General features: G+C 39.8%; 2 protein-coding genes across 6 annotated transcripts in view; one reads left to right on the top strand and one right to left on the bottom strand.

Moving 5' to 3' along the window:
* The window catches only part of il2 (interleukin 2), a 136010-nt gene extending 122307 nt beyond the window's left edge, over positions 1–13703 (bottom strand). For both annotated transcript variants that reach the window (XM_072916360.1, XM_072916359.1), the window contains exon 1: positions 13548–13703. In XM_072916360.1, coding sequence (XP_072772461.1) covers positions 13548–13595 — 48 coding nt within the window. In that variant the 5' untranslated portion in view covers positions 13596–13703. The remainder of the gene's footprint in view (positions 1–13547) is intronic.
* The window catches only part of rnf150a (ring finger protein 150a), a 101252-nt gene that overhangs the window by 16696 nt on the left and 61665 nt on the right, over positions 1–22891 (top strand). The window lies entirely within an intron of this gene.

Genomic DNA, 22891 nt, shown 5'->3' with positions numbered 1-22891 from the left:
GGAGGAGAAGACACAACCTCTCGTTTACCTGCACCAGCGCACACACAACACCAACATTACTTTTTTACTTTACTTTTTCATATCGCCTTTACTTGGCCTGGCACTGGTAAATTAATTTTGACATGAATAATTATGAATTTAATGTACATAGCTGTAATGTTTTTTTTAACAATAAGAAATCTCTCGACATAAAATGGTAAAGTAAACTTTACAAGCCGCAGACATCGACACCCCAAGAGCAGGTCTATCCAACTGGCGACACGGGAGCCAAATTCGGCCCAGGAATGACATCATACCCGCCCCTGTTCATTTGTGCAGCCACACATTTGTCCATTATAGTTTTCATTGTTTATTACTCATAACCAGCCCCGTAACACAGACTGTAATAGTAAGACCAAACAATTGTAGCACAAATGAATGGGACACGTTTGGGGAGATTTGACAAGGTTGGGGGGCTGGTTATGAACACATTAATAACTATAACGTGAACATAAGAATTAAAATGGACAAAAAAATATTGCAGCACAAAAATTTGGCACAAGTTTGGCGAGATTTTGACAAGGTGGGGGCGGGCTGGTTATGAATAATAAAATGATAACATAAAAACTATAATAGACAAAAGTTGCAGCACAGACGAATGGGGCAAGCTTGAGATGTTGACAAGGTGGGAGGGGCTGGATGACATCACCAGTCAGAAAATGTATTTTAGAATAACCTAAAAAGTGACGGCACAAACGACCGGCAGTGTTATTTTGGTATTTGCAATGAATAGGGGGCCAACTGCACACATAGTGAAGGGGGAAGTCCGGCCCCCCAGTTCTAAGCTTCATGGAAATGTGGCCCTGAAAACATTTACCGTATTTTTCGGACTATAAGTCGCAGTTTTTTTTCATAGTTTCAGGAGCGACTTATGTGTGGAATGATTAACACATTAGCGTAAAATATCAAATAATATTATTTAACTTATTCACGTAAGAGACTAGACGTATAAGATTTCATGGGATTTAGCGATTAGGAGTGACAGATTGTTTGGTAAACGTATAGCATGTTCTATATGTTATAGTTATTTGAATGACTCTTACCGTAATATGTTACGTTAACATACCAGTTGCTTATTTATGCCTCATATAACGTACATGTCGCATTATTCCATATATTTTATGGTAGCATTAAAAAATGTTTTACACAAAAACACCAAATAAATCTCAGTTACTTTATTATCATGTTTTTTCCCTTAAAATATTATTTTAACTCTTTTTTTTTTTTTTAACAAGTTTTTTTAAATAACATTTTTTTACATGTCGCATTATTCCATATAGTTTATAGTAGCATTAACAATTGTTTTACATAAAAACACTGTATAAATATCAGTTACTTTTTTCATCTCATGTTTTTTCCCTTAAAATATTATTTGAACTCTCTTCTATTTATTTTTTTTTTTAAACAAAACTTTTTATATCCTTTTTTTTTTATATGTCACATTATTCCATATATTTCATGGTAGCATTAAAAAATGTTTTACATAAAAACACCAAATAAATATCAGTTACTTTTTTATCTCATGTTTTTTCCCTTAAAATATCTTTTGTTTTTACGGTAGAAAAACTGGCAGAATAAGAAAATAATTTGTACTGTTTGTACTGTAAAAACCAATGTCAATTTAACACAAGAATTCTGTCAACTAAACTGCCAGATTTTTCTGTAAAAACCCCCCCAAAAAACAGTGGTACTGTTTTTCCAATGTAAAAAAAAATACAAATAAACGCGATATTTTACAGTAAAATTTTGTAAAATTTTATTGTAAAATGGACAGTCCACCCTATTTTTCGGACTATAAGTCACTTTTTTTCATAGTTTGGCCGGGGGTGCGACTTATACTCAGGAGCGACTTATGTGTGAAATTGTTAACACATTAGCGTAAAATATCAAATAATATTATTTATCTCATTCACATAAGAGACTAGACGTATAAGATTTCATGGGATTTAGCGATTAGGAGTGACAGATTGTTTGGTAAACGTATAGCATGTTCTATATGTTATAGTTATTTGAATGACTCTTACCATAATATGTTACGTTAACATACCAGTTGGTTATTTATGCCTCATATAACGTACACTTATTCAGCCTGTTGTTCACTATTCTTTATTTATTTTAAATTGCCTTTCAAATGTCTATTCTTGGTGTTGGCTTTTATCAAATACATTTCCCCAAAAATGCGACTTATATATGTTTTTTTCCTTCTTTATTATGCATTTTCGACCGGTGCGACTTATACTTCGGAGAGACTTATACTCCGAAAAATACGGTAAGTCTGTTATGCCTGCCGTAGTGTGCTAGGAGTCATAATAAATACCAAAATGAGCAAAGCCACAAACAGAATTTGAGGCTCCCGGGACACATATTGCTGTTAAAAAATGAGTCAAATGTCACTTTTAGTCAGTTGCCCTTGTGCAGTGGCCATCTATGAAGGCTAATTTGTGTCTTTAATACGAAAGCTTCTTTTTTTTTTTTTACATTGAATTATGCTGACAATTTCATAGAAAAAAGTTGTTTTAAAATTCAGTTCGAAAAATTTGCTGCTTCAAAAAGCAACACTCACTTCCAAATTGAGACTAAAGCAATCGAGCATATCTCAGAACCAGCCAATGAGGTGTTTGAAGTCACGTGACACGGGTCTTGCAAAACTGCATAAAAAAGGCAGTTAACTGGACTAATACAGTTAGTTTCAGACTGTGGTACGCCAAATAATCACTTGATTAAACTACAGTCTTTTATTTTCCTACATTCAAACACTGTGTTACTGTTCAAACTGTTTGTTTACTTTGGCCTCCTACGCTGATGTATTTTACTGTTGGTCATTATGGTGGTGGTATTAGGAGAGCCAAGTTTTTTCTGAGGTGGTGCTTGGTGAAAAAGTTTGAGAACCACTGGCATAATACAACATCATTAACATTTGGATGCGGCCCACTGGATATTTTCAAACTATAGAAATGATTCCAATAGTTAAAATCTGCACTTTTGAGTGACACACAGTTTCTGCGTCATGGTATGCAGCTAAACTGACTGTGATACACAATGTGACCAGCAGATAACGATGTTCAGATAAACGTAACGAAGAAGACAGGTTTGGATCTATTCATAGAGGAAGGAATAACTGTTTGAACATAAGCTCGTTGAAGAAAAATGGGCTGCATGGTCGAGTCGCCAGAAGAAAGCCATCACTCCAAATGACTTTGTTCCAGAAGTATTGAGGCTTGTCTCTGTGCTGTTTGGCGTAATGTAAGCGGGATACTTTGTGACATTTGCGCAGAAATGGCTTTCTTCTGGCGACTCGACCATGCAGCCCATTTTTCTTTAAGAGCCTCCTTATTGTGCATCTTGAAACAGCCACACCACAATTTTTCAGATAGTCCTGTATTTTAGCTGAAGTTATTTGTGGATTTTCTTTGCACCTTGAACAATTTTCCTGGCAGTTGTGGCTGAAATCTTTGCTGGTCTACCTGAATCCTTCATTTTCCACTTCTTAATCAGTGTTTGAACACTGCTGATTGGCATTCTCAATTCCTTGGATATCTTTTTATACCCCTTTCCTGTTTTATGCAGTTCAATTACCTTTTATCGCAGATCCTTTGACAATTATTTAGCCTTCCCCATGACTCAGAATCCAGAAACATCTGTGCAGCACTGGATGAAAGATGCAATGGTCTGTCAGAAGCCCAATAACTCACTGACCTTTTATACACACACATTAATTACAAACAAACATGTCACAGGTGAGGATTGGAACTTTGATTAGCCATTCAAACCTGTTTGTGTCAGCTTTTGTGCATGTTATCAGATCAAAGTCACTGGGGTATGTAAACTTTTGATCAGGGTCATTTGGGTACTTTCTTTTGTCATTTTGATTTAAAAAGAGTAAACACAGTTGTTTGCCAATAACTATCTTCACACAACCATTAAGCATGAGTGGAAGAAAGGTTTTTGTGTTATCATTCATATTCTCTGAAGAATGGCCAAGAAATCATCAATTCTCCCAACTTATGAGCACAACTGTAAGTATCGGAACGTGAATCACATTAGTTTGTTGAACTTTATAAAAGCTTTTGTCAACTGTATTTTACAGAGTAACGAACGTTAGACTATAATAAGTTTACAATTAATACAATAGTCTTATAGGCACATCCACTATAGTATATATTATATTTAGGCTAAGCTAGCTTAGCCCTCTTTGGAAGTTAACTTCGCAGGCGCGTTTTGTTTTTAAGTTAATGAAACGGAGATACACTATATATTGCCAAAAGTATTTGGCCACCCATACAAATGATGAGAATCAGGTGTCCTAATCACTTGGCCCGGTGTATCAAATCAAGCACTTAGGCATGGAGACTGTTTCTACAAACATTTGTGAAAGAATGGGCCGCTCTCAGTGATTTCCAGCGTGGAACTGTCATAAGATGCCACCTGTGCAACAAATCCAGTTGTAAAATTTCCTCGCTCCTAAATATTCCAAAGTCTTCTGTCGGCTTTGTTATAAGAAAAGTGAAGAGTTTGAGAACAACAGCAAGTCAGCCACCAAGTGGTAGGCCACGTAAACTGACAGAGAGGGGTCAGCATAGTGCAAAGACTTTCTGCACAGTCAGTTGCTACAGAGCTCCAAACTTCATGTGACCTTCCAATTAGCCCACGTACAGTACGCAGAGAGCTTCATGGAATGGGTTTCCATGGCCGAGCAGCTGCATCTAAGCCACATATCGCCAAGTTCAATGCAAAGCGTGGGATGCAGTGGTGTAAAGCACGTCGCCACTGGACTCTAGAGCAGTGGAGACACCTTCTCTGGAGTGATGAATCACGCTTTTCCATCTGGCAATCTGATGGACCAGTCTGGGTTTGGAGGTTGCCAGGAGAACGCTACATTTCGGACTGCGTTGTGCCAAGTGTGAAATTTGGTAGAGGAGGAATTATGGTGTTGGGCTTGGCCCCTTAGTTCCAGTGAAAGGAACTTTGAATGCTCCAGGATACCAAAACATTTTGGACAATTCCATGCTCCCAACCTTGTGGGAACAGTTTGGAGCGGGTAGAGGTGTAACGGTACGTGTATTTGTATTGAACCGTTTCGGTACGGGGGTTCCGGTTCGGTTCGGAGGTGTACCGAACGAGTTTCCACACAGACATATTAAGTAGCGTAACGCACGTTGTGTAAACAATGCACACCGAGGCACAACACACGGCATGCTAGCAGCTAACGGGCTACGATAGACTGACCATACGTCCTCTTTTCACCGGACCTCAAATGTCCGGCATTTTGAGTTAGGGTTGCGTTTATTTTCAATGTACGTTCAGGGTTAAGAAGGGGTTAAAAACAAAACAAATTGTGCGCGCAGCAGCATTGGTGAGGGAGGGGCAGAGACAGAGAGAGAGAGAGAGTTATGATAAACGTGCATGCGTCGCCAGGCTCTGCTTTTTATCCATAGATTTATCACATTTAATTTTTTTATTATCTATAGCAGGGGTGTCAAAGGTGTGCCCCGGAGGCCATTTGGGGCCCACAGCTAATGTTTTAAAGACCCACAGCACATTCTAAAAATACTATTAAAATAAACAAAAACATAACAAAAGTGAAATAAAAAAGCTTAAAAGGTTAAATGTAATTTAGAAAAAGTTGCAATGTTGACTAATAAAACAAAGCTGGTTTTTTTTCTTTCAAACTAAAACATAATATTGAATCAAAATCAATGTTATTATGAATTATTGACCTATCCAAGGTTCCCATTACTTCACATCAAATATTCCACTAAGAAAAATATTTTTGGTGGAAGATTTTGCAAATTTGGTGAATAAATAACCCAAAAATGTATATTTTGTTGTTTTCTTACTGTACCGAAAATGAACCGAACCGTGACCTCTAAACCGAGGTACGTACCGAACAACATGACTGTGCACCAGTGTCCATAAAGACATAGATGACAGTCTGGTGTGGATGAACTTGACTGGCCTGCACAGAATAAATGTTCATGTTCAAGTGTAAAAAGGTTCTTGAGCTGTCACCTGAACTCTGTAGTTAAGTGTTAGGCCCCTTCTGCACGAAGCCAGCTAAGGTTATCCAAAGTAAATCCCACCTAACCTTATCCGTGTCCACACACACACACAATGGTCGTTTAAGACCCCCTGCCCCTGCGCTGAAACGGGGCTTAGGCTAAATAGGCAAAATATTTCTTCGTTTAAGGCAGGGGTCGGCAAACCGCGGCTCTTTGATCACTCTGATACGGCTCAGCTGCATACTTGCCAACCCTCACGATTTTTCCGGGAGACTCCCAAATTTCAGGGCCCCTCCCGAAAATCTCCCAGGGCAACCATTCTCCCGAATTTATCGGACAACAATATTGAGGGCGTGCCGTGATGTCACTGCCTTTAGCGTCCTCTACGACCTGTTGTCGCGTCCGCTTTTTCACCATACTAACTGCGAATTCTGCATACACACGTAAGTGACTGAAAAGCATACTTGATCAACAGCCATACAGGTTACACTGATTTTTTAATTGTTCAGTGAAATAGACATTTTATTATTCAGGTTGGCAGCTGACTGCACGGCGCCAGTAAAAGGATGACGGCACAGAGAGAGAGGACGGCATTTTTGGTTCTCTGCCAGTTATCGCATACTTGCCAACCCTCCCGGATTTTCCGGGAGACTCCCGAAATTCAGCGCCTCTCCCGAAAACCCCCCGGGACAAATTTTCTCCCGAAATTCAGGCACACAATATAAACAACGTACCTGCCCAATCATGTTATAACTGTAGAAGGATGGAGGGCGAGTTCTTGGTTTGTTATGTGGGTTTATTGTTGGGCAGTTTCATTAACGTCCTCCCAGCGTGGTAACAACACACAACAGCAGTCACGTTTTGTCTACCGTAAAGCAGTTCGTCTGCCGTAAACAGCAATGTTGTGACACTCTTAAACAGTACAATACTGCCATCTAGTGCATTTGATGAAAGCACTTTTTGCGTGCCACACAGCATTGCATCGGGGCGGCATGGCGTAGTGGGTAGAGCAACCGTGCCAGAAACCTGAGGGTTGCAGGTTCGCTTCCCGCCTCTTACCATCCAAAAATCGCTGCCGTTGTGTCCTTGAGCGGGACACTTCACCCTTTGCCCCCGGTGCCACTCACACCGGTGAATTGAATGATGAATGATAGGTGGTGGTCGGAGGGGCCGTTGGCGCAAATTGCAGCCACGCTTCCGTCAGTCTACCCCAGGGCAGCTGTGGCTATGAAAGTAGCTTACCACCACCAGGTGTGAATGATTGATGAGTTCTAAATGTAAAGCGACTTTGGGTACTTAGAAAAGCGCTATATAAATCCCAGTCATTATTATTATTATTATCATCAGTGAGGGTGTTCAGCATGGTTAGAAAAATAGTGACAGAGAATAGAACAAGGATGGACAATTCAACCCTTAATTCAACAATGAGTAGATGAGTGTTTTGTGTGTGTATATGTATGAATAAGTGAACACTGTAATTCAAGTATTTCTTTTATATATATATATATATATATATATATATATATATATATATATATATATATATATATATATATATATATATATATATATATATATATGAAATACTTGACTTGGTGAATCCTAGCTGTAAATATACTCCTCCCCTCTAAACCACGCCCCCGCCCCCCACCTCCCGAAATCGGAGGTCTCAAGGTTGGCAAGTATGAGTTATCGGCGTAGATAATTTAAGTTTGGCGTTTTGTTTTTTCATTACTACAAGGAGGACTTAAATAGACATTAAGTATTTTACTTAACCTTCAACCCGACGTCTTTTTCGCAGTTAAAAACATTTTGTTGCATGCAGAAATATTATTTCATTTCCTCTGCAGTCGTTCATTGATTTGATAAATGTAACCCATAGTAGTTTGTTTATACATAGCACAAAGCAAAAAAAAAACAACTTTATATGCAGTGTTATTTCATTTTAAATTTCAAAAGAGTTTTGTGGCTCCCATTGTTTTCTTTAATTTGTGAAACGGCTCAAAATGGCTCTTTGAGTGGTAAAGGTTGCCGACCCCTGGTATAAGGGGTTATCCTTGGGCAAAAAGCCAAGGGGTCTGAACGTGTGCGACACACTGCAAAAAGTCAGTCTTCAAAAACAAGAAAAAAAATACAAAAATGAGGGGTATTTTACTTGAACTAAGCAAAATTATCTGCCAATAGAACAAGAACATTTGGCTTGTCAAGACTTTCCAAAACAAGTCAAATTAGCTAACCTCAATGAACCCAAAAATACCTTAAAATAAGTATATTCTCACTAATAACAAGTGCACTTTTCTTGCTAGAAAAAAAAAAAGACCTTTTTGCTCAATATGTTGAAAAATATTCTTAAATTAAGCAGATGCTAGTGCCATTATCTTGACATAATGATATGCGCTCGGCATCATGATTTTTTTTTCATGCTTGAAATAAGAAATGATGACTTTAAAAAAGTAGTTTTATACTTGTGAGTGTTGATGACACAGCTTTGCAACAGTTGATATTCTAGTTTCAAGCATGTTTTACTCAATATAGGTCAGGGGTCAGCAACCCGCTGCTCCGGAGCCGCATGCGGCTCTTTGATCACTCTGATGCGGCTCAGCAGCTTACTTGCTGAACCCCCCAATTTTCCCGTGAGACTTCCGGATTTCAGTGCCTCTCACAGAAAACTCCCGGGATCAATATTCACCGATTTTCACCCTCACAGCTATAATAAGGGCGTGCCATGATGTTACAACATTTGGCGCCCTCTTCAATCTGTATTAACAGCGTGACAGCCTAACACTTGTTATACAATATACACCTTCTCCTTGCACACGTACGTGACAGCAAGGCATACTTGGTCAACAGCCACACAGGTTACACTGACAGTGACCATATAAAACAACTTTAACACTCTTACTAATAATGCGCCACACTTTGAACCAAAACCAAACAAGAATGACAAACACATTTCGGGAGAACATCTGCACCTTAACACAACATAAACACAACAGAACAAACACCCAGAATCCCATGCAGCCCTAACTCTTTTGGGATACATTATACACCCCCCCCCCCCCCCCTCTCTCTCTCTCTGTGCGACAGTTGAGGTGGACGGGGTTTGGTAGCGGGGGTGTATAATGTATCCCGGAAGAGTTAGGGCTGCATGGGATTCTGGGTATTTGTCCTGTTGTGTTTATGTTGTGTTACGGTGCAGATGTTCTCCCGAAATGTGTTTGTCATTCTTGTTTGGTGTGGGTTCACAGTGTGGCGCATTATTAGTAAGAGTGTTAAAGTTTGTTTTTTTTATACCGCCACCGTCAGTGTAACCTGTGTGGTTGTTGAGCAAGTATGCATTGCTGTCACCAATGTGAGCAAGCGGAAGCCCCTTACAACATGTGGCTGATCAGGCACGCTTGTTGTAGCGGGCGCTATATGCTGCACCATCACGGCACGCATGACGCTGACAAGCGCTAATCATTTAAAACCCACGTGCCGCACCAGCTTAAAAAATCCATATAAAGGTGTGGGCAGCGTGTCTGAGACCCCTGGGTTATACATAGCACAAAAGCAAAAAAAAAACTTTGTATGCGGTGTTATTTCATTTAAAATTTCAAAAATTTTTGCGGCTCCCATTGTTTTCTATAATTTGTGAAACTGGTCAAAATGGCTCTTTGACTGGTAAAGGTTGCCGACCCCTGATGTAGGTCATCAAATCTCAGCAACAAGCTGTAATGTCTTACTGAGATCATTTAGGAGCAAAACCCTTAAAACAAGTAAAACACTCGAACATAAAATCTGCTTAGTGAGAAGAATTATCTTATCAGACAGAAAATAAGCAAATATCACCCTTATTTGAGATATTTCATCTTACTTGGATTTCAGTTTTTGCAGTGCATAAAAGGTCCAACACTTAACTACAGAGATCAGGTGACAACTCAAGAACCTTTTTACACTAGTTTTTATTACTAAACATTTAACATATGAATAAAACTATTAATTAAATCATAATTAATCAAATTAATTAAGTCTAAAAGCACTATAAATGGTACACTTAAATCCAAATTAATATTGTTGATTAAATCCAAGGTAATTCGGGGGGACGGCGTGGCGCAGTGGAAAAGTGGCCGTGCGCGACCCGAGGGTCCCTGGTTCAATCCCCACCTAGTACCAACCTCGTCATGTCCGTTGTGTCCTGAGCAAGACACTTCACCCTTGCTCCTGATGGGTGCTGGTTAGCGCCTTGCATGGCAGCTCCCTCCATCAGTGTGTGAATGTGTGTGTGAATGGGTAAATGTGGAAGTAGTGTCAAAGCGCTTTGAGTACCTTCAAGGTAGAAAAGCGCTATACAAGTACAACCCATTTATTTATTTAATTCGGTCAATAAAATGAACAAAGTGTGATTACGTTCTAATTAATGCTGTTAAATAGTGGCAATTACACAAAGTTGAAGCCTTTACACAACAATTGCACTTCTGATATATGTGACCATTGACATTGCAGATAACAACCATATTATTTTACACTTAATTGACACTTTTGTGGAAAAGATTGCCTTAACTTTATCAATTAAATCCAACGTTTTATTTCTTAGAGTGCTAGATAAACAACAAACTGGTGACCATAGGAACAGTGATATGTCGAATAAGTGGATGTTTTGTTTGCTGTGTTTGTTGCATCTTTGTTAGTCTTGCTCGAAGATAAAAGATATCGAACTAGGAGGTGGTCTGCAGTAGAGGAGCAACGTTCATATCTTTTAAATATTCAGTGTTTTATTGTTCATAGTTCATATTGTTAATCCCTGCACATTCTGTATTTTCATGTTCATTCAAATGTCTTTTTCCAGTTAAAAAAAACTTAACGGAACATTTCAAACAGATTGCTCTTTAGTTATTTTACTGAATTATATGACAATGTACATACAAATATAGAATGTGGGATTTACAATGTAAATTAACAATAAAACACTGAATATTGAGAATATTACGTTGCACTCCTGCAGACCACTTCTTTGATGGACCTCTTGTAATCGAGCAAGAGCAACAAATACAACAAAAGAAACGCAAATAGTAAAAAAATATCCACAAATACAATATATATTACTGTTCTGCAGAACTTTGTGTGTCACTCAACCATTCGAATTTAATTCCTGTAGTTTGAAAATATCCAGTGGGCCGCATTGAAATGTTAATGATGTTGTATTATGCAAAGATAGCCCAGTTAATTTCCCCCAGGGATCAATAAAGTACTTTCTATTCTATTCTATTAACAGCCTTTTTTTATGCGGTTTTGCAAGACCCGTGTCACGTGACTTCAAACTTGACACCTCATTGGCTGGTTCTGAGACAGGATCGATTGCTTCTGTCTTAATTTACCAGAAGTGAGTCTTCCGTTTTGAAGCAGCAAATTTTTTGACACAGAATGTTATTTTTGCACTGAATTTTTCTTAGACAGATTTAAAAAATAAAAAAAATAAATTTATTGTCAGCATAATTTGATGTAAAAAAAAATTCAGTTTACAAAATTTAAAGGCAAAAAATGTAGTTTGAAAATATCCAGCGGGCCGCTTTGAAATGTTAATGATGTTGTTTTATGCAAAGATAGCCCAGTTGACCGCTCTTTTTATGCAGTTTTGCAAGACCCGTGTCACGTGACTTCAAACTTGACACCTCATTGGCTGGTTCTGAGACAGGATCGATTGCTTCTGTCTTAATTTACCTGAAGTGAGTTTTCCATTATGAAGTAGCAAATTTTTTTAAACTGAATTTTTATTAGACGGGTTTAAAAAACACTGAATTTATTTTCAATTAAATTGTCAGCATAACTTGATGTAAAAAATTCAATTTACAAAATTCAAACACAAAAAATATAGTTTGAAAATATCCAGAGGCCGTGTTGAAATGTTAATGATGTTGTTTTATGCAAACATAGCCCAGTTGAATGCTCTTTTTATGCAGTTTTGCGAGACCCGTGTCACGTGACTTCAAAGTTGACACCTCATTGGCTGGTTCTGAGACAGGATCGATTGCTTCTGTCTTAATTTACCGGAAGTGAGTCATCAATTATGAAGCAGCACATTTTTTGACACTGATTTCTTTTTTTTTTTACACTGAATAATCATTACACAGATTTAAAAAACACTGAATTAATTTTCAATTAAATTATCAGCCTAATTTTGATGTTTACAAAATTAAAACGCAAAAAAATATAGTTTGAAAATATCAAGCGGGCCACGTTGAAATGTTAATGATGTTGTTTTATGCAAACACAGCCCAGTTACTGTAACTGCCCTTTTTTATGCAGTTTTGCGAGACCCGTGTCACATGACTTCAAACTTGACACCTCATTGGCTGGTTCTGAGACAGGATCGATTGCTTCTGTCTTAATTTACCTGAAGTGAGTTTTCCATTATGAAGTAGCAAATTTTTTTACACTGAATTTTTATTAGACGGGTTTAAAAAACACTGAATTTATTTTCAATTAAATTGTCAGCATAACGTGATGTAAAAAATTCAGTTTACAAAATTCAAACACAAAAAATATAGTTTGAAAATATCCAGCGGGCCGCGTTGAAATGTTAATGATGTTGTTTTATGCAAACATAGCCCAGTGAACTTCCCTTTTTAACGCGGTTTTGCAAGACCGTGTCACGTGACTTCAAATTTGACACCTCATTGGCTGGTTCTGAGACAGGATCGATTGCTTCTGTCTTAATTTACCTGAAGTGAGTTTTCCGTTTTGAAGCATCACATTTTTTTACACTGAATTTTTATAGACTGATTTAAAAAAAACACTGAATTTATTTTCAATTAAATTGTCAGCATAACTTGATGTAAAAAAAATTCAGTTTACAAAGTTCAAACACAAAAAATATAGTTTGAAAATATCCAGCGGGCCGCTTTGAAATGTTAATGATGTTGTATTATGCAAAGATAGCCCAGTTAACTGCCCTTTTTAAGCGGATTTGCAAGACCGTCACGTGACTTCTAATTTGACACCTCATTGGCTGGTTCTGAGACAGGATCGATTGCTTCTGTCTTAATTTACCAGAAGTGAGTCATCAATTATGAAGCAGCACATTTTTTGACACTGATTTCTTCTTTTTTTTTAAACTGAATAATTGTTACACGGATTTAATTTCAATTAAGTTGTCAGCATAATTTGATGTAAAAAAAAAAATTTCAGTTTACAAAATTCAAACGCTAAAAAAATCTGTAATAGACACAAATTAGTGCACGTCAGACGTGCACTGACGTCACAGGGAAGAGTGGTCAAGGCTCGTGCTCGTCACAAAACAGAAAGTGAAACTAAACCCCCTGACAAACATGTGGAAGTTATAACCCATAATGGACGCACAAGTACAAGGAAACGCGTGGCCGCCGTCCGTGCACACCGACCATTACGCGCAATTTTACGCAGCTCGTGCAACGTTGTCGTAAAAGTTAGACACTTGGACGGCTTCTTTCACAAAGTACGCGGCCCCACCCCACGCACACGCACACGCATTGAAATAAAAGGTGGTCTTACCGCTCGGCAACGAATGCGCTGGACCAAGACGACCGAGCGCGCCGTCATGAAGCCGCGGGTCAAGCTGTCACATTTCACGGCAGACGATGACGCTCCGTGGCCGTCCAAGTTAAGAAGAAAAAACACTGTGCCGGGATCTCTCCAAGGCACACACACACTCACACACACTCACACACACACACACACACACGCCCTACTTGGCGTGACCTCCTCCCGCTGTCAGATACGTCACCTTGACTATGGAAACCCAATACTTGTAAAAAAAAATATTTCAAACTACAACAGTGAACGTAATCACAACCAAGCATATCATTTCTTAAAATATGTAATATATTTCTGCAGGATGTTCACCGCCTGTATGGTGAAACACAGAAGGGTGCACAACGTTTTCCACACAATGACAAAATCTCTCATTTACTTTTCCTAAACCCATACTTGCCAACCTTGAGACCTCCGATTTCGGGAGGTGGGGGGCGTGGTCAGGGGTGGGGCGGGGCGTGGTTAAGAGGGGAGGAGTATATTGACAGCTAGAATTCACCAAGTCAAGTATTTCATACATATATATATATATATATATATATATATATATATCTACATCCTGAAAATATGCAAACAAAACTGTGTTTAGATAATTGATACTTCAAACTTGCATAAATAAATATTAAGGAATATAACATAACTTGGTTTCTGAGAGCTTCGAAATGTAATGAATAAAATGCTAAAGTTGTTGATAAACAAGCAATTATTTTAATAATTAAATATGGTCCTTTTAAATGAATTATTATGATAATTTAAAATTAATTATTTCAAATATGTTTATTTTAATGTATAATTCTATGGCTGGATGTAATAAGGAGTCAGGAAAAAATACAAATAAAAATACAATTAATTTGGATGTTTTTAGCAAAATATAGTAAAAATGTATTTGTATTTGTTTTTTGTTTTTTTTAATTAATAAATATATTTGTTTTTAGGTAAGATAAACATAATAATACAATTTATCTCTAGTCTGGATAATTTAGTTCTTGTCACCCTGTTGTCCTCCCGTCATGAAAAAAAGGCTGTCCTCACTCAGGTCCGCATGGAGCTGGAGGGGGCGTGGCCTCCAGTTTTGTCCCGGGAGGTTTTCGGGAGAGGCACTGAATTTCGGGAGTCTCCCGGAAAATTCGGGAGGGTTGGCAAGTATGCCTAAACCACAGGTGTCAAACTCAAGGCCCGGGGGCCAGATCTGGCCCGCAAACCTCTAGACATATGTCAATAAAGTACTTAATATTTTCTCACTAAATAGATTTTTTTCATGTGTCAGAAAAAAATATATGTACTGCTTGAAATTGCATACCTTTTTAAACTTTAATAGTATCCAATATTGCAACAAATATTACAATATATTATCATACTTTCCAAACATGTTTTTGTCTAAATAGAAATACTTCATTTTACAGCAAACAAGCCATCAAATTAATAAAAATAACAATACATTTTACGTTGTTCTTTACAGCAGTGGTCCCCAACCACCGGGCCGCGGCCTGGTACCGGTCCGTGGATCGATTGGTACCGAACCACACAAGAAATAAAAAAAAAAATATATATATATATATATATATTTTTTTTTAATTAAATCAACATAAAAAACACAAGATAAACCTCATTCACACAAAAGGGTTGTTTCTTTCTGTTATTAATATTGTGGTTCCTACATTATATATCAATATATATCAATACAGTCTGCAGGGATACAGTCCGTAAGCACACATGATTGTATTTTTTTATGACAAAAAAAAAATTAATAAATACAATGTACAATATAGCATACATACAACCATACAAAATAAGTCATAAATATTTTTTTTGTCTTGATCAGGGATTCTCTAACTGGTAGACAGGCTTCATCAAGTACAGGGATGTCAAACTCAAGGCCCGGGGGCCAGATCTGGCCCGCAAACACCTGGAAATGATGTGTCAATGAAGTACTTCATATTTTCTCACTAAATGTAATTGATTTTTTTCAATTTGACAGGAAAAATATATGTACTGCTTGAAATTGCATACCTTTTAAACTTTAATAGTATCCAATATTGCAACAAGTATTACAATATATTATCATACTATCCAAACATGTTTTTGTCTAAATAAAAATACTTCACTTTACAGCAAACTACCTATCAAATTAATAAAAATAACAATATATTTTATGTTGTTCTTTACAGCATATCACTGTAAATAAATAAAAAAACTACTGCTGTATTTTGCGTTACAATTCTGTTGACTGAGCTGCCAGTTTGACTGTAAAATCTACAATTGTACAAACCCCGTTTCCATATGAGTTGGGAAATTGTGTTAGATGTAAATATAAACGGAATACAATGATTTGCAAATCATTTTCAACCCATATTCAGTTGAATGCACTACAAAGACAACATATTTGATGTTCAAACTCATAAACTTTATTTTCTTTTGCAAATAATAATTAACTTAGAATTTCATGGCTGCAACACGTGCCAAGGTAGTTGGGAAAGGGCATGTTCACCACTGTGTTACATCACCTTTTCTTTTAACAACACTCAATAAATGATTGGGAACTGAGGAAACTAATTGTTGAAGCTTTGAAAGTGGAATTCTTTCCCATTCTTTGTTCAACAGTCCGGGGTCTCCGCTGTCGTATTTTACGCTTCATAATGCGCCACACATTTTCAATGGGAGACAGGTCTGGACTGCAGGCGGCCCAGGAAAGTACCTGCACTCTTTTTTTTTTTTTTTACGAAGCCACGCTGTTGTAGCACGTGCTCAATGTGGCTTGGCATTGTCTTTCTGAAATAAGCAGGGGCGTCCATGAAAAAGACGGCGCTTAGATGGCAGCATATGTTGTTCCAAAACCTGTATGTACCTTTCAGCATTAATGGTGCCTTCACAGATGTGTAAGTTACCCATGCCTTGGGCACTAATGCACCCCCATACCATCACAGATGCTGGCTTTTGAACTTTGCGTCGATAACAGTCTGGATGGTTCGCTTCCCCTTTGGTCCGGATGACACGATGTCGAATATTTCCAAAAACAATTTGAAATGTGGACTCGTCAGACCAAAGAGCACTTTTCCACTTTGCATGAGTCCATCTTAGATGATCTCGGGCCCAGAGAAGCCGGCGGCGTTTCTGGATGTTGTTGATAAATGGCTTTCGCTTTGCATAGTAGAGCTTTGACTTGCACTTACAGATATAGCGACTAACTGTATTTAGTGGTTTTCTGAAGTGTTCCTGAGCCCATGTGGTGATATCCTTTTAGAGATTGATGTCGGTTTTTGATACAGTGCCGTCTGAGGGATCGAAGGTCACGGTCATTCAATGTTGGTTTCCGGCCATGCCGCTTACGTGGAGTGATTTCTCCAGATTCTCTGAACCTTTTGATGATATTATGGACCGTAGATGTTGAAATTCCTAAATTTCTTGCAATTGCACTTTGACAAACGTTGTTCTTAAACTGTTCGACTATTTGCTCACGCAGTTGTGGACAAAGGGGTGTACCTCGGCCCATCCTTTCTTGTGAAAGACTGAGCATTTTTTGGGAAGCTGTTTTTATACCCAATCATGGCACCCACCTGTTCCCAATTAGCCTGCACACCTGTGGGATGTTCCAAATAAGTGTTTGATGAGCATTCCTCAACTTTATCAGTATTTATTGCCACCTTTCCCAATTTCTTTGTCACGTGTTGCTGGCATCAAATTCTAAAGTTAATGATTATTTGCTAGAAAAAAAAAAGTTTATTAGTTTGAACACCAAATATGTTGTCTTTGTAGCATATTCAACTGAATATGGGTTGAAAATGACTTGCAAATCATTGTAATCCGTTTATATTTACATCTAACACAATTTCCCAACTCATATGGAAACGGGGTTTGTAGTTTTTCACGGTGTATTACTGTAAATGGAAAGACGGTACATTTGTTTTTAAGGTAGAAAAACTGGCAGCTAAGTTGCTAGAATAAGAAAATAACTTGTACTGTTTTTCCATGTTGTAAAAACCAATGTCAATTTAACACAAAAATTCTGGCAACTAAACTGCCAGCTTTTTCCGTAAAATCCCCCACAAAAAACAGTGATACGGTTTTTCCATTTACCATAAAATGTTGTAAAAACTAAAAAAAAAAAAGCAATATTTTACAGTAAAATATTGTAAATGTAAAGTGATTTTTTTGGCGTACTCTGGGGTGTCAAACTAATTTTAGCTCATGGGCCGCATGAAGGAAAATCTGTGCACATGTGGGCCGGACTATCTAAAATCATGGCATTAAAACTAAAACAAACACATTCTGAAAATATTACAATAAAAATATAGAAAAAAATACCGGCAGCGGTAAAGTTTAGATCCATGAAGGAAAGAAGAAAATGAAAATGTTTATAACTGGATAAATGTACATGGGTTTTCTTTTGTATTATTTTCTTATGAATTAAGTAACGTTTGACAACCCTTTTCCAAAATCCAATAAAGAATGTGAGATATAACAGGATAATGCATACATTTATCATTTGCTTTCAAAAGATAGAAAAAAAAGTGGGACCCCAAAAATTTACTGTGGGACCCCATTTTTATGACTTGATGGGGTCCCATTTTGAAAATTCCTAGCACCAACACTGCGGGCCGCTTCTAATACTAATCAAATATCATCCCGGGGGCCATAGATCGTTCATTCGGCCCGCGGGCCTTGACTTTGACACGTAGGCACTAGATGGAGCCCGTGTACCCCAGTTTGAGAATCCCTGCACGAATCAACCCTGATAAGGCACACCTGTTAAGTGAAAACCATTTCACCTCTTGAAGCTCATTGAGAGAATGCCAAGAGTGTGCACTGCAGTAATCAGAGCAAAGGGTGGCTATTTTGAAGAAACTAGAATATAAAATGTGCTTTGTGGACTTGGAGAAGGCATTTGACCGTGTCCCTCGGGAAGTCCTGTGGGGAGTGCTCAGAGAGTATGGGGTTTCGGACTGTCTGATTGTGGCTGTCCGCTCCCTGTATGATCAGTGCCAGAGCTTGGTCCGCATTGCCGGCAGTAAGTCGGACACGTTTCCAGTGAGGGTTGGACTCCACCAAGGCTGCCCTTTGTCACCCATTCTGTTCATAACTTTTATGGACAGAATTTCTAGGCGCAGTCAAGGTGTTGAGGGGATCCGGTTTGGTGGCTGCAGGATTAGGTCTCTGCTTTTTGCAGATGATGTGGTCCTGATGGCTTCATCTGGCCAGGATCTTCAGCTCTCATTGGATCGGTTCGCAGCCGAGTGTGAAGCGATTGGGATGAGAATCAGCACCTCCAAGTCCGAGTCCATGGTTCTCGCCCGGAAAAGGGTGGAGTGCCATCTCCGGGTTGGGGAGGAGACCCTGCCCCAAGTGGAGGAGTACCTAGGAGTCTTGTTCACGAGTGAGGGAAAAGTGGATCGTGAGATCGACAGGCGGATCGGTGCGGCATCTTCAGTAATGCGGACGCTGCATCGATCCGTTGTGGTGAAGAAGGAGCTGAGCCGGAAGGCAAAGCTCTCAATTTACCGGTCGATCTACGTTCCCATCCTCACCTATGGTCATGAGCTTTGGGTTATGACCGAAAGGACAAGATCACGGGTACAAGCGGCCGAAATGAGTTTCCTCCGCCGGGTGGCGGGGCTCTCCCTTAGAGATAGGGTGAGAAGCTCTGTCATCCGGGGGGGAGCTCAAAGTAAAGCCGCAGCTCCTCCACATGGAGAGGAGCCAGATGAGGTGGTTCGGGCATCTGGTCAGGATGCCACCCGAACGCCTCCCTCGGGAGGTGTTTAGGGCACGTCCAACCGGTAGGAGGCCACGGGGAAGACCCAGGACACGTTGGGAAGACTATGTCTCCCGGCTGGCCTGGGAACGCCTCGGGATCCCCCGGGAGGAGCTGGACGAAGTGGCTGGGGAGAGGGAAGTCTGGGCTTCCCTGCTTAGGCTGCTTCCCCCGCGACCCGACCTCGGATAAGCGGAAGAAGATGGATGGATGGATGGATAGAATATAAAACATGTTTTCAATTATTTCACCTTTTTCTGTTAAGTACATAACTCCACATGTGTTCATTCATAGTTTTGATGTGACAATCTACAATGTAAATAGTCATGAAAACACATTGAATGAGAAGGTGTGTCCAAACTTTTGTTTGTATATCTTTGATCATTTCAAGTCCTTGAGCTTTAAGGGATTGTAGTCACAAACTGAGGGCTCTTCTTAAAGGCATGACTACTGCTTGATGTAATGTCTCCAACAACCATAGGGGGCAGGGTTGTTCCATATTGTAATAGCAGAGTGGAGAAAGCTCCTGTCGAGGCATTTGGTGTTTTGACTTTGGGATTTCCAGGGCATGGCTTGGTAGTACCCTCCGGGTGATACCACCTGAGGTGTGGGCAGGGCTTGAATGTGATGGCGAACTGCTGTAGGACAAAGTCCTCATCCACGCCAATGATTTTGATAGCCTTTCTTTGGACGATGTGGTCTGAGCGGCGTCCCTCCAGGCTAGGCAGGAGTACTCCATAATGGTCCTAACCTGGATCTTGTCGATGTTGGCTCTGCCTTTAGCGTCAAGCTTGTTGGCCAGCATGTTTGCAGATGTTGTACGGGTGGTTGGTCCACGTTCGTTTGGAGTCAATGCAAAGACCCGGAACCTCTATCTGCTCACAGAGCTCGATTTAAGTGGCCCCAAATAAGAGATCTGGGTGGGATGGATTCCTCTTCCTGGACTAGTTGGGCTCGAAAGTGACCTTCCAGGTGTCGGCCCACTTTCGGATGTTCTCCAGGTCTTTGTGTATCGATGCAGCTACCTCCGGTTCATTTAATGTTGTTGTAGGCGCGAAGATGGTGGAGTGGTCCGCATACAGGTTCCACAACAACATCTATGAAGATGGAGAATAGTAAAGGGCCGAGAATTGATCCCTGGGGTACAGATGCGTTGATGGGAAGTGGAAATGAAGATTGACTTTGGGATTTCCAGGGCATGGCTTGGTAGTACCCTCCGGGTGATACCACCTGAGGTGTGGGCAGGGCTTGAATGTGATGGCGAACTGCTGTAGGACAAAGTCCTCATCCACGCCAATGATTTTGAGAGCCTTTCTTTGGACGATGTGGTCTGAGCGGCGTCCCTCCAGGCTAGGCAGGAGTACTCCATAATGGTCCTAACCTGGATCTTGTCGATGTTGGCTCTGCCTTTAGCGTTAAGCTTGTTGGCCAGCATGTTTGCAGATGTTGTACGGGTGGTTGGTCCACGTTCGTTTGGAGTCAATGCAAACTTCTATCTGCTCACAGAGCTCGATTTAAGTGGCCCCAAAGAAGAGATCTGGGTGGGATGGATTCCTCTTCCTGGACTAGTTGGGCTCGAAAGTGACCTTCCAGGTGTCGGCCCACTTTCGGATGTTCTCCAGGTCTTTGTGTATCGATGCAGCTACCTCCGGTTCATTTAATGTTGTTGTAGGCGCGAAGATGGTGGAGTGGTCCGCATACAGGTTCCACAACAACATCTATGAAGATGGAGAATAGTAAAGGGCCGAGAATTGATCCCTGGGGTACAGATGCGTTGATGGGAAGTGGAAATGAAGATTGACCAGAGAGCACGACCTTAATGGTTCTTCCTTGAAGGTAGTTCTGTAGTGTCGGAGGCAGATATTTACATATATCCGAATTTAAGTGTTACTTCTTTTCATTTCATAATCATATTACAAAACAGCTAGTGTTTTTCTTCCAATTGTGGTCTTTTGGTTGTCTGCAAAACTGTGTGCTTAACCTCGAGTGAGGAATGTAGAAAGAGAGATAATGGGCTTTGACTAGAGAGACTTAAGAGGGGAGAGGGTTTTGTCGGGAGAGCAGACCATCTTAGCGGCGCGATTGAATGTTCTATGCTGGACTGGTCTCAATGTATATATGCAAAGCTTTGCAAATATATTACAAAATACCTATTCTGTCTCTGGTGGTTTTTCTCTTCAGCTTTAAGTGTCGTAAAAAGCTTGGGAGCGACTTGTGACTTGAATTCCCTGGGAGGAACAACTGGTCCAAAACGCAACAGTAGCCAGACATGCAGTCTTCCAGTCACGCCCTTTGAAGTGAGCTTAGCACAAAGGCCATTGTGCCAAACCTGGTCTATTTCCCCCCTAATGTCCTTGTCCAGGGTGATTTTCCATGTCTGTGACAAAACTGTAAGGAGGTGTGCTGTGCTATGGTTTGGTCTGGAACCATGTTGTCTATTGGAGATAAGGTCATGGCGGAGGATATATCTCTGTAGCTGTTTGTGGACAGAGGATTCCATCACTTTACTGATGACGCTGAGTGGGGATATGGGACGGTACTTAGATGGATCTGATTTAGAGTCTCCTTTGGGAATTGGGATCACTCTTGCAGTTTTCTATTGATCAGGATATAAGCTACGAGAGAAGAGGAGTTGAAAGAGACGCCTGAGGGGACTGGCTAGTTCTGCGGCGCACTCTTTGAGGACCCTCGTAGGGATTTTATCCGGCCCTGAGGCCTTACCTGGGTCTAGGTGGCGTAGGATGTTCCTCGCCTTTTGGGGTTTGAAGTGGACGTCACCAAAGTGAGAGGATGGTGCTGAGATATGAGATACCCTGATGTGGGATCACGGGTATGTCCGTAGAGCCACTGAATTCACAACGCCCCTCCATTTCTTCGAGCTGAGTGCTTTGCCCGATAGATGTTTTTCGAGCTTGTTGTTATATTGTCTCGTTTCTCAGTTTGATTGAACACTGCCCTTGCTTCCAGAGACTTTTGCCTTGATGCCGTGTCGTTGGGTGTCCATATCTTGCGTTAGAACCGTCGCTTTTTCTTGGCTGCTCTTCTGCACAGTTTGTCAAACCAAGCTTCATCCCCAGGCTTTCTGGTTGTGATCTTGCTTGGTGTGAACGCAGCTGTGGTGTTTGCCAGTAAGTTGCTGAGAGTGGTGCAGAGTGTTTCCGGGATTCACATTTTTGCAGCAGATTTATAGAACAAACATAGACCCAATAATTAAACTTCAAAAAAGGGTAATTAGAATAATACACAAAGCGTGCTACTATGAACATACCAATCCATTATTTATAAGTTCTAATGTGTTAAAATTTTCAGATATTGTGTTTTTAAAAACAATGGAAATGATGTTTCGAGTAAAGAACAACAGCCTTCCAGCTTGTATTCTTAGGTTATTTCAATTAAGAGGAGAAACCCATAATTTACGGGGGGTATTGATTTTTGAAATAGGTAAAGCAAGAACGAATATTAAATACAAATGTATTTCAGTTTTAGGAGTTAAATGGTGGAATAAGCTCAGTGATGAGTTGAAGACATGTACTTCTTTGTTAAGGTTTAAGAAAAC

The sequence above is a fragment of the Nerophis lumbriciformis genome, linkage group LG27 (genome assembly GCF_033978685.3).
Source record: "Nerophis lumbriciformis linkage group LG27, RoL_Nlum_v2.1, whole genome shotgun sequence".
Taxonomy (NCBI): domain Eukaryota; kingdom Metazoa; phylum Chordata; class Actinopteri; order Syngnathiformes; family Syngnathidae; genus Nerophis; species Nerophis lumbriciformis.
This window is presented reverse-complemented; position numbering and strand designations above follow the sequence as displayed.